Here is a 13,736-nt window from a genome sequence, read left to right on the forward strand (position 1 = left end):
GAAGAGACATGTAAGGCCAGTGAAATGCCATTGAGCCCTAACCAAGTCATCGGAAGTGGGGTCACTGAATATCGAACAGATCATCTCGCATCAGTTAATTGTTCGCCATAGTTTGGCTCATGCGGAGGTGGTCACACTTTCGCCTGTACCTACTTTGACTAATATGTTTCTGTAATTACATCTTTTGTATTGTACGGTCTTTAAAGCATCCATAGTACATTGATACGACGAAGAGGTGATTCACGTTAGATGCTGACTGTGAGGTGTGGCTTCGACGTCCTAACGATACTGAACGAGCGTAAGCTTGATTCACTTAGGAATGACAGATTCAGAATGATGTGTATTCTTCTGTAGGAGTATAGTATCGGGACCGAATTTAACGATTCTTAAAATAACCCCGACAAATTTCAGATCCAGTGTTAACCAAAACAATTTTTTATGAATAAATAGTTCATGAAAAAACATTTTACATAGTTAGTGAATCTACTAGTCTTCTACATGTTGTTCTGTCTGTTAATAAAGAACACACTAAATTATAAGCTCTTCTACATGGATACAGAATACCTATCTTCTCGAACCTAAATGTAACTTTCAACAGTTCTCACATTCTACGTGATTAGAGTTTATTGATTAATGGTTAATGTTAAGGAATTTTGTGGTTAGGTCTGATTTATGTTTTTACATGCACTCCAGTAGTGGATAAGTTGAACATTATCATTTTTTACCTTATGGTGCCAAAAATAGTGTTTTGTTATAATCTCAAATGTTCAAAGCACTGTTAGAAGATTTTTCGTCAAATATACACTTTAGGGACAAGTTCTAAACAATCGCAACGAGTTTCAAACCAGTTCTTAGCTAATCAGAAAACAGCTTTTGTAAATAGATAGTTAGTGGAAAAGAAAACAATAATATCACAAAGTATAAGCTGATTTCACGCAATTAATAAATCTATTAAAGCCTTCTACTGCTTACTCTGCCTGTAAGTCGAAAAAACGACTCATAAACTCGTCCTAATGGATATAGAATATCCATCTTTTCGAACTTTATAAAGACACAAATAGATTTCTAATAGTCCTCATACTGCTTCTAGTTAAGGTTAGGTATTTAGGGTTAGGGTTTTTGTTACATCCTCTGCTTGATTATGGCTAACACGACATATAACTAACGGCAATCGGATGTATAGAACCCCTATAGTCGCAAATCAAGAGACGGAAGAGCTAGGGGAAGCTATTACTCAGTAAAAGTAAAAAAATACAGAAAAACATGGGTACTTTTGGTTATTAGTATTGTCTATAATATCATTATAACTTAACAAGTAGAAGTTTATACAGTTGTCCAACCATAGCATGTCACCTTGATATTCTAGTACGCTCTATCAGGTTCGTATTGAACGGAATCTCTTCGACTCCTTTAGAGCCTCTTGAGGCTTTGTCGTGCTTTTCATAACCGTCCCACCAGTTTTTATTCACTAATTGACATTAGAGACATTATGAATTGTCCCGTAACCATACAGTTGAGTGAATTTTGTTCAGAAATACAAGAGGGGCTATCCGATTAGTTCACTTAAAAATATAGTACCACCGTGATAAGGTTTGTTTCAGAGCTAATGGCTTAAGACTATGGTTTAGGGATAGTGTCAATTTCCCTATTATAAACTATGCAGAAAGACGGAATTCGATACGTTTAACGCTGTCGTTTTTACTCTGTGTTAGCAAAAAAAAATCTTTCTTTTGTCATCTTGAAAGCTTTGAGTAGTATACAATGGTAGTTTTACTGCTCATCATACATAGTATTTGAATTTCTCACAAAAGGTCAAAAGTCTTCTCCTCTATGATGATTGATTCGCCCCTATAGTGTGTATACTTTTGTCTATTTTCCTTTAGATTAACTGATATAAACTCCTTATTCTTAGTTTGACTGATAAGAAAACCTGAATTTCACAACAAATATTCATTTTCGATTGACACCGTGGATAGATAAATGTCTGACCACCATTGGGAACTTGGGAGCACTGGATGGCCGTCTCGTCCTAGTGCGGGGCCCCTCACCAATGCACACCCACGGTCCTGCGCACTGGGATCAAACTTAGGACCTATGGTGTCGCGCGAGAACGCTTAGCCTCTAAACCACTGAGCCAGCATCCAACGGTGTTAACACCTAAATTTAATTGGCCATTATTTATAAATGACTGATTCAATCATGTTCTGAACATCAGCAAAGGGACACTACAATCATTTACAGGTTTTCAATAGTGGTCTAATATTGATCCATTTATGATATCAATCTAAACTCAACAATCTCCATAACCTTATACTGATAAATAGTTACTTATTTTTATTCGTTTTCATTAGATTATTTCAAGAAATAGTAAATTCAATCAAGAAAAAGTCGATGAATACGTTGCCAGCAAATAGAACATTGAACACATTCAATGGTAATAATGCTAGACGTTCAAGTATCTCAGCAATACGTTATGCTCGATCGACATCATTGTATTTTCCTAATACAGATACAGATGAAGAAAGTCGTAGTCAATTACTTACAAGTGAAAGTATTGCAGAAACACGTAGAGCTGAAACAATGAATCGATTAAATCGTATCGATGTTAAAAGTGAAGGATCTAGGAATTTAACAAATCCATTATTTGATAGTATGAGCAGTATAGACCAACCATGGTTACGTGGTTATGGTCAAACTGTTGTGTTATCTCCACCAAAAATTAATTTACCTATTCAACAACAAAATTCACACCAATCACAACAACCATCCTCCATGGAACACGATACCGCTAGTACCATTCAAGATATGCAACATTCAATACGCTTACCTACGCCTAGAAGTCCTAATATAATGCATGGAGGTTATGGTGCCCTGCCACCTTTACATTATGGTACATCGATAAGAGATGGTTACGCAAGCAGTAGTGGAGGTGTTGGAATTGGGGCAGGAGGAATTGGCAGTGGAATTGGGAGTGGTAGGAAAAACAACAAAAAGAAGTTATCTTGTTTATCTTGTCTACATGGAACTAATAAACTTGAATCGTCAACAAAGTATGTTATAAATTAGATTAATTGAATTTGAGTTATTCTTCGAAATATTAACGATCATTTAATGGAATTAAGATTTTTTGTTTAACATATGAAGACACGGCTGTTTCGTCTTACTCTAAAAAGATTTTGTGATTTGTAAACGAGCTTTAGATTGTCAAGATGAATGGACAGAATACCGATTGATAGGTAGTATACAATGATATAATTTGGATGAATGATAGTTCAGTTGTACACGAGACTGGATTGCTAACTTAAGCCCCTGAATGAATTGAGATCAAAGACAAGATCATTAACCAGTAGAATATGTTTTCTTTATTCAATACAAATAACATACTTATTATATAGAAATTATTAACAGTGACAATAAATATATTCAAATGTCAGAAACCATTGAAGGATATTAATTTTGTGCGTTATTCTTTAATGAAAACTCGACTGTTTGGCTTGATTCTGGTTAATCATATCAATCAGAATCGTGGCATGAGAGTGTCCAAACCTGAAAAAATAAAACAATAATGGACATATCTGTCATATTTACCAGAATTGTTTAGTTCACAGCATTCACTACTGAATAACAAGAAAAAACAACAATTATGTGTATCTTTTATTAAAATGAATTGATTCTAACTGTTAAGATTTATAGATAACTGAAACTTTGCACGATAGTTGATGACTAACACAGTACTGGAATATAAATTACATTGTATTATGTAAGTAATGTCAAGGGTAAAGTAGTTGTAACTCGTGGGACTTAAAACCAACCAACAGTGTTAGAACGCGAGAACAAAGGTGCGGGTCGTGAATATACACGGCTGAAGAATCCTATACTAGAACGAAGCAGCCGTCCAGTGCTTCCAGGTTTTCAATGATGACCTAACATTCGTCGATTCATGATCTCAATCAAAAACTCAACAATATCCACAACCTCGTACTGATAATTTCCATGTGCTCACTAGTAACCAGCTTCGTAAGGGAATTGTCGGAGTTCTAGTGAGAAACTATGACCAGTGTAGCTAATCCGTGTCAGGTAGAGACAGGTATCTACCTCAGACAATGGAATATGGTTGCTCAATTTCATGGATTGGATGATATAATTTCATCCGAACATGTATTACAGACTCATTAAATCTAGTCGTTTATATTCATCCATAGTTTCAGGTTAATGTACCAGAAATTTCAACTTCCTTGTATTTCAATGACTTATTCCATAAACCAGTGTGAAGGGGGGTTACTGAGATTAACCTAATCCATTACTTTGTCGTAGACTTTGGATTAACAAAAACTCACTAAATAATACATACTTAAATATTAGTTTAAAAATAATAGAGTTTCCATTGCTTATCATCAGATAATGTTGCCGTAGCAACAATAACACTCGAAGAAGCAAAGATCATATCTACGTTCCCATAGTTGATTTTTTTTGTACGTAAAATAGGATTTCTAAGCTCATCAATAAAATTATTTATCCTGAGGCTTCATTCAAAAGTCATCTAATTATTGTGGTTATTCAATATCTGAAGTAACTTTGTCCCCTTAAAATATACACGCATACATATATGCAGTAATGTACAAAGTTAACCGACTGATTAAATGTGCGTACATATATAGTCATGCCATTTATGTATAATTTAAATGTATCACTTCTCGGATAAACGTTCACACACACACACACACATACACAACCCGCTTCTCAGTTAATGTTCTAAATGAATTTTAGGCTTATAATGATTATGATTATTATTATCCAATAAAACGCACTAAGTGGGTAATTATGATTTGTAAAATTTCATAACAGATATATTAATTGATTTTTGCTTAAATCTAATTTAACCGAGTAAAATACTCATAGATATAAATAAATTTACTTCCTTGAATAAATCTATAACAATCTATAAATCAACACGAGTATCAGGTCAAGAAATGAAAAGTTTTCCCAATTCCCTATTCTCTTCATCCTCTCCCCCCCCACACACAGTTGTATTATTTTTACTCATTTACTTTTATCAGAAGGGGTATTGTGGAGATAGTAGTAATTTCAATAGTTGAGATCATTTATTTTCATTTATTGTTATTCGTAAATATGTTATTAATTTGTTGTATTATTCCTCTCTTTCCATCCACTCACCCACGTATTTCCGCACACGCACACACATCATCGTCATCATCATTTAGTTTCTATTCATCATCTGATGACTTAAACTTAATAGATGACCTAAATAAATCAGATGGACATGAAGTGAATAAACGAGAACAACAACAAAATCCATATATTATCTGTTTGTCGATTGTCTTCGCTTTGATGGACATTCTTTTATTGATCGGGTTAACTTTACTGATATTCTTTTTCAAGTGAGTTCAATGTTTTTTTTCCCAAAAAAGATAATATTTTACAATCTATTAATTCTGATTTTTTGTATTTGCTTTCCTAGATGTTAGAAATTTCTGATAGATTTTAGATTGTCATGTTTTAAACGGTAATAATGTTTTTTAAAGATATGAAATTTATGTTAATACGTCCGATTTTCTTTCCCTCCCACCATCCACTATTCAAAAGTAACCTTCTATAAACAATCAAAACTTTCATTCTAGCCGGTCAACAAAATTCCTATTATCTGACTCATAAAAGTACTTAATTTGGTTTGGCAATATCAGTTTATGTCAACATGGTTGTCAGCTATGTTTATTTCAAATAGTGAAAGTTATATGATTTGTCGAGAGATATTCATTAGTGTAAGATTTTCAACGGAAGTAGAACTCCTTAGACAACTGAAAGCTTATGAGAATGTGACTTTCTACCATTTACATAATACAAGACAATCATGGAAATCCAAATGATTTCTATATAAAATATATATGCAAAATGACTGATCACCCTTCAGCGATCAACAACTTCTCAAGCCACACAAAGGTTTGTTTCATAATAAATTATTTATCCATAGGTCTAGACAGCCTGTTTGTAGTGGTTGTGAATCCTAAGTATTTGTTCGGAAGGCTTTTACGCAGTATCTAGATGGTTAGTGAGTCATATTCATGAGTTATTGCGTAACACTTGTGAGAAACACCCTAGCTTTCATCGTTTGACAGCTGATCAGAAGAATACACTCAATCCTTTATTGATTTCCGGAACTTCAGCTTTTACTGTTATCAATTTTGTGTATGAAAATTACAAAAAGAAAATAATCTCCCAGGACGTTTTCGATATGCGACAACCTAGAAACTTCTAGTTCAGTCTAATCTTGCTTACTATCTCTGCTTAGTCGGTGATTTCGAGACATTAGCTTCACACATCATTGACGATGCAGATCTGGATGTGACTGTATCTAATGTTGATAGTGAAGACACGGCTGAAGTGAATGTGGTGGTGCGAGGGAATAATAAAATTCCTGAGCCAAGTGAAGGATCTGATGATGAAAATGTTGATAATTATGTCTGATGCTATTAGTTCCAACCGCCAAGGGTCAGAAACGGTCATGGTAAATGGGTGAGATCTTTTATACGCAGCACATTCAGTCATCTTGTTTATTCTGCAACAACCGATGAGGGTAACTTTTTATATATGGAGTGTTACGGTTATGATATGAAGTCATGTGACCTGCAAATGGATACCACACTTACTAATACTTTTCATTGCAGATATCAACGACGATTCAATGAGAACACAACATGATCCTACTTATAGCCCTCTCAACAAACTAATTTAATACTTTCCGGTTTATGTTTTGTCACTCAATGTATTAACAATAATTAGGTTATTCGATAGAAAGGATTATGTAATAACTATTTTACTAAGTGTGTATCACATATAGCATAAAAATAATCAAGTACGAATGCTGAGTAATAAGTATGAATTTCTGCAATAACGATGTTCAGACAATGTACCATTTCATTTGTGATCAGTAATTTTCTTAGACAGATTGACACAGTTAAGACCAAGCAATTGATTAACATCAGTCTGTAAATACTAAAATTCTGTTAGCTATCTGTTTGACATGAATTTTGTTATGACTTATGACCCTGTCTAATATCACGTGACAAGACCAACAATCAGAATAACGATTTTTATGACTTTGTACGTAAGCTAACTAATGACACTAACCAGTACTAAGTAGCCTCGAGTTAACTCCGAATCTTTTTGGTTCCCAATATAGTAGTTTTTCTCCTTGCCCTGCCGGTTGCGCCTAGAATACAATAATCACCATCCACTATATGAATATTATATATTCAAACATACATGGTTTATATACAAGCAAACCATAGCTCATCACACTGTAAAATGTAAAATAAAAATTATACATGACTTAGTAAAAGATATGTGATAATTATCATGTGAAAACAATCTCAAAACAACAATGACGAATAACATTCAATTAACATTGAAGCACATTTAACGCACAGGCAGTAATTAGGTATTCAATTTAGATTTTGTTACCTAGATGAGCTCTACACTGGTCTGAGTATTGTATGTTTCCAACACGAACCTTATTCACCTCACTGAGTTATCCAAATGTTCACTTATCAATTTTATTGCTGTTATCCACAGATGAAGTGATTTTAATTCACCAGTTGAAACCAAATACATGTGTATAAAAGAGTCCCATTCATTCTCTTAATTTTCCATAGTTCTTATAATCCCTCTCTTTTATTTTACAATTCATGTGTGCCAATTATTATCGCCATCGTAATATTCTTCTTCTTCTTTTTCTTCTTCGTAAATCAGACAACCGGCGTTTACACTTTTTTCTATTGGTCAACATAGTCTCACCATCACCTAAATTATTACACAACGACGAGACTCTAATTTATGGACGACCTTTGAACGAATCTTAAGTGACCTTGAGAAATATTAGACAAGCAGCACACAGTCCGTATGGAGTAAAAATGTGTTACATAAAACCAAGGAAATAAAGTGGATACAATTCTTATACGTGGTTCAAACACTTGTCAAGGTTAGAAAGAGGTTCAGAGGTTCTAAAATCATAATGCATGCAGTAGAGGAAATCATCCATACGGCTACAGAATAGTCGGCCTCTGGAGCCATGATGAATTCTCAAAAACTCTTCCAGCCTCGATCACATAGTTTCAATATTGTTTATGTGCACTCCGGGTGATGAGTGCACAAAATGCTACTTGTGGATAACAACATGATGCACATAACCGCTCAGTTATCACCATTTGTACAAAATTCCCTGTGAACCGAATTTGGTGCCGTAACCTTGAGATCTCTAACACGCTTCTGATTGGCTCGTCCATAAATTAGAGTCTCGCCTACACAACTTCTGTCAAATACTTGGAACCGTCACAGTTACTTAATTTTAATGATGCAATACTTCTAGTGTATTTTTAATACTTAAAAACATGTTTACTAGTTTTAATTAATTTACTCAAAAAAGATGTGAAACCTTTTGATAATTTTGTTTATATGATCAAACTATACAACACCATATTTTGCATAGACATTAAAGATGTTTAACAATCCATGATACATTTATTCAATGACTCAAAAGCTCTTTAGTTGATTATAGACTACGAATGATATGATCGAATACGATTGGACAGTTTAAGAAAATGACATAGTCGAATAGAACATTTACTTCAGAGAAATATCTTAGTATTTAATTGTAGGTGAAGTACATGTCACTTATTACCCTTGTAAAAATGTTATGATTTCCACACATCCTTTCTTAAGTTAGTTGGTTTCTGGGCAAACTAATAACTATGATAATCATAATTGTATGTTTATTAAGAATGAATGGGCCAATTGTGTCAGATTTGTTCGCATGTACAAAGTATTCACTATTGAGATCTTATGATGTGCCATTTTAACATAATACGTTTCTTCAGTAAATAAACAGTTATAAATATCTTCTATTTTTTTAAATCTCATTCATACATCCTGTCATTCGGTTGACATTTAAGCTACATTTTAATGTATTCTTGACATGATATACTAAAAATAATCACAGATAACTAAAAACACTTGATCTCTTGTCTACATGGTTGATATGAAGAATTACTACTTTTTAATTGAGGTATTTATTTTCTAGTATTATGCCTTCCAATCTTCTTTATTTATTTAGTTATGATGATCATTATTAAAATCACTAACCACCCAATGTTAGGTCACTATTGAAGACGTGGTATGGGATTCCTAGGAAGTGTGCGTCCACGACACCGCATGTGGGAAATGATCCCAGGACTTTCGCTCTTGTGCGCGAACGTTTAACTTCTAGACCACTGAGCCGTCATTCAACAATGTTAATGTCTAACCTCAATCAATCCACGACCATCTTCGATTGTTTTCGATAGGTAACTGCCTCAGACCACACACGGTTGAACTCCACTGGTTACGGGTTCGATTTTCATATTCGGGATCGTGGTTTCTGAATGATGACGAGTCCAATGCTTACAGGTTTTCAATAGTGGTCTAACATCGTTCGGTTCATGATTCTAAAGTAATTCAACATTTTCTACAACCGTATACTGAATATTATTATTATTCGAGAGTATAATAATACGGATTAATAATTCTATAAATCGTTAAAACTTTTTTTGTCTTCAATTAGCAAGATCACACCAAGTCGGTTTAAGATTTAAATATTCTAGTCATATGACAAATATAACCTTCGATATTCAGTGGGAATATTTGTAAGAATTGTATCTGAAATAACCACAGAGACAGTGTATACTGGATGCTTGTCCAAAAACCTTCAAATGTTGCTTTTGTGTAGAGTAAGATTATGAAACGAGATAGACTAGTTAAACAATATGAACACTTTAACAGTGTCTATATCTCCGATTGATTGTATGTGACATTACAACACACATTATTCACTATCATTATGTAGGTTTATTTAATTAATTGCATTATGTATACATTCATTTTGATAATAAGTAAAATAATTATGTCAACATTAAGGAGGAAGAATGTATTTGTATAATATCAGAGAATGAATTTGAAGTAAATTCAACATTTTGCCTGGCAATCTGATCCGTGCTTTTTAAAGAAATTATAATCAAACATCAACATTATCGAATATAGATCAGTACATGGTTCTCTGGTCAACTATATACTAAATAGGTCATCCATCATCATTTAGAATATATTTACCCAGAGAACCATGTACTGATCTATATTCGATAATGTTGATGTTTGATTATAATTTCTTGAAAAAGCATGAACCAGATTGCTAGGCAAAATGTTGAACTTATTTCAGATTCATTCTTTCTCCTTAATGTTTCACATCAACTCGGCTCCCAAATACTATGAAACTATTCGATCAAATTTAGACAAAAGTTCTTATAAATTATGTTAACATCCAATTTATTTACCACATTCCTAATTATATAAGCAAAGATGGATAATGGCTAGCAGTGGGATCCAAGACATGCGTTTCGTCCTATTTGGGACTCGAACCCAATACCATTCACTCCAAACGTCATCGCGTTATCAACTTAGCTACTGAGTTTGTGACTTAAGGCTATATCGAGGCAATCCGCAGAGGATGCACATATGCCAACAAGAGACTGATCAATTACAGCCCTAAACAACAATGGGAAGATACAAACTAACAACACCAAATGAATTCATGACCATAGTTTATATATTTTACATGTCGAATTTTGTTAGCATTCCATATTAAATAATATCCAATCTCACTATATACAAAATTAACCGTTGAACATATTTGAACAAGCGTTCATCATTGACTTGTTTTAAACCATATTAATTGTTGATAATTAACATGTAAAATACTAAAGAGTTAACCTAGTAAAATTCTGTCTTTTACTAAGTAGGACTTAAATACCACTGTCTTCATTTATTAGGAATTTTTCCATTTAGTTGAACCGACTGAGACTACTGTTTATAAAACTATAATTCCAACCCTCCAACGACGATTGACCATTCATCGTGGTAATTAACTAATCACATTTCAATAAAAAAGGGGTGAGCATTAGTTAAACACTCGCTACAATATCGGTCAGGATCGTATAGAGGAAAAATAAAATCGAACTAATCACAAGGGTATGTTTTTTTTTTCAGAAAAATGAAAAGGGAAGAAATTTGTAAATTTTATTCACCATCACACCGTTCCTTATGAAACTCGGTCTGTACTCACTATATACACATATGACGTATACTTGCGATGTCGTTTATCCATGACCAATACTGGTTCACACATTACTGTTCTTGGAGCTTTTGTGTTATTAAAAAGTCTCTGAATAGGTAAGTCCTTCGTGCAGCTGTCCAGAAGTAAACTGCTAACATACCCGTTTCCTTCATAAAGTATAATTGCCTCGACGTCCCTAATGATAACATGAAATCCACCTAAGTAAACTTCTGTGTCTGTTTGTTTTTCTCTTCCGAATTATGTAATCACTCAAATCCCTACTGAAGCTTTTCTCTTTCCTGAACACTGAATCGGTTTTTCAACCTAGTCTGTCAGGATTAACTAAACAATTTTCTTCTTACCGATGTGGAAATCAGCGTTTCAGCCGAAATCAGTGAATAAAGATTGACTGAAGGGGAATGAAGTATAGATTACAGATAATCAATTCGAGTATAGGTAACATACAAGCACAAGCACGCCTTAGGGACGCCCAAGTTTAACAGCGATCAATTGACGATTTTAAATATACATGAGTGACACAAAAGGTTGGAAGGGTGGGAATAATTGGTCTGTCTAGAAGTTAGAATATGTTAAGAAGGTATTATAGCTACTACAGACTGCTTATCCACTGTCCTACCAGAGGTCGGACTCAAAGCCTCCAGGCCATGAGACGAGTGACTAACTGGGTTTCGACATTTCTAAATTCAGATGATTCACTAAAAGATTAGAGGAATGATTGCTGAATAATAGTTTACAATAATTTTGTCCACTCTTATCTGCCATAGTTTCAATCATTTCCTTTTCACCATTAAAAAACAAACAAGCGTTAGATGTATTGACTTATATAATCGTGGAAGCATTGAGATGCTTACCATGTGAAAGCATTAGGGAACCAAAAAGAAAATTAAAGCAAATGAAAGATAGAAATTCCACCTAAATCTCCAGCCAAAAGCATAACTTATTAATCAAAACATTCTATTTATGTATAGATTTTACTGACATTTGACGATTTATCAAAGTATATCATACCTAACTCAAATAGTGGGAATAACAAAGTGGATTTTTCACTGAATTTATACAAAAAAGTTCTATACGTTAAACTAAACGAGTATCACGCTAAGTTAATACAAAAGTAGTCTAAACTAAACGTGATCTTTAGGCTTATTTATTTCTGTAAGCTATATCCTTAGAAACATTGGATCTTAAAATAGGAAAGCACTACATAAAGACGAAGACAAAAAACTGATGGTAGATTAAGACTTCATTCACCTTTTTCTAAATGGAAACGTGACACCCTAGCATGATACTTCCATTCACATAAAAAATTCCCATCTAATAATTCATACTTTAAAATTTAAGTTGATTTACAATTTAGTGTAATTATTATTTAACGCTAGTTAAGAAGACGCCTGCACTACTCTTGAAATGGTTTATCTCAAAGGTTTCCTATCAAGAACGGGACATTCTACTGAAATTTTATTAGAAGATCCAAATTGATCCTCAGGGGGGGAGAAATAATTCAGAATCATTTGGTTGAGTTCATACATAAGAATTATTTGATTTTGTGACAAAATTAGCTCACTGAAAGCATATATAAATTTAAGAATTCGAAATGAACCAGATTTCTATGTACAAATTTTCATATTATGTCTAATCTTAGTGCCCAGAGGGCTTATATAATTCCGGAACATTCATAAACATACTATCTAAAGCTTAATGAAAAATCGCCCTGTGCTATTTTACTGTTTGATTCTTAAACAAAATGAATAAAATTAATTACATTTTTAGATTATGACTAACTATGGAATACATAGTACTGGTTTCGTTCTATTCAGGACTTATCAACCAATTTTATCGGCACCTGAGTCTCAATATTCATAATGACACTTAATGTTAGTAACAATATCATAACGAAAACTAACATGTTGCACATTGTGCTAAGGAGTTCATTCAATCATCAACTAATTATTTCAATAGGTATGGGAATCATAATTCAACTTGTTGATACTTAGGAGTAAATTTTAGTCGGTTTCTGTCAGTATTTATTCATTTAAAATGGATACTTCTAAAAAAGTCATGAATATTTAATGATTCGGTTACTATCAAGCAATATGTTATTTTTCCGTTCATTTAGTAATTAAATATTATCAGAATGGGTTTTGTGGAGATTTTTTTTCGAAATTTCACTGGTTGAAATCATGAGTCAATTGAAGTTAGACCACCATGGAAAACCTGGAAGCACTGGACGGCCGTTCCGTCCTGGTATGGAACTTCTCAGCAGTGCGCATCCACGATCCCGCCCCTCGCGAGATTCTGTGAGATAGTAACTCACTGAAGACAATGGTGTACGGTGGCGCAACTTCGTGGATCGGTTGACATTAGACATTAACACTGTTGAATGCCGGCCAGCTCAGTGCTGAGAATTCTATATTGTACCAAAAATATAATATTGAATAAAGCTAATAATAATAATAATACTTGGTCAAGCGCCTGGCGCGAGACCGATTGGTCCTGGGTTCGAATCCCTCGGGGTGCGGGATCGTGAGTGCGCACTGCTGAGGAGTCCCATACTAAGACG

At 33.8% G+C, this 13,736-nt stretch overlaps 1 protein-coding gene across 1 annotated transcript in view; it reads left to right on the forward strand.

Moving 5' to 3' along the window:
- MS3_00008471 (uncharacterized protein) overlaps window positions 1-13,736 on the forward strand; it is a 52,067-nt gene that overhangs the window by 13,198 nt on the left and 25,133 nt on the right. The window contains exons 2-3 of the mRNA XM_051216808.1: window positions 2,352-3,050; window positions 5,223-5,399. Coding sequence (XP_051065423.1) covers window positions 2,392-3,050; window positions 5,223-5,399 — 836 coding nt within the window. The 5' untranslated portion in view covers window positions 2,352-2,391. The remainder of the gene's footprint in view (window positions 1-2,351; window positions 3,051-5,222; window positions 5,400-13,736) is intronic.

This window comes from Schistosoma haematobium, chromosome 6, assembly GCF_000699445.3.
Source record: "Schistosoma haematobium chromosome 6, whole genome shotgun sequence".
Lineage (NCBI taxonomy): Eukaryota > Metazoa > Platyhelminthes > Trematoda > Strigeidida > Schistosomatidae > Schistosoma > Schistosoma haematobium.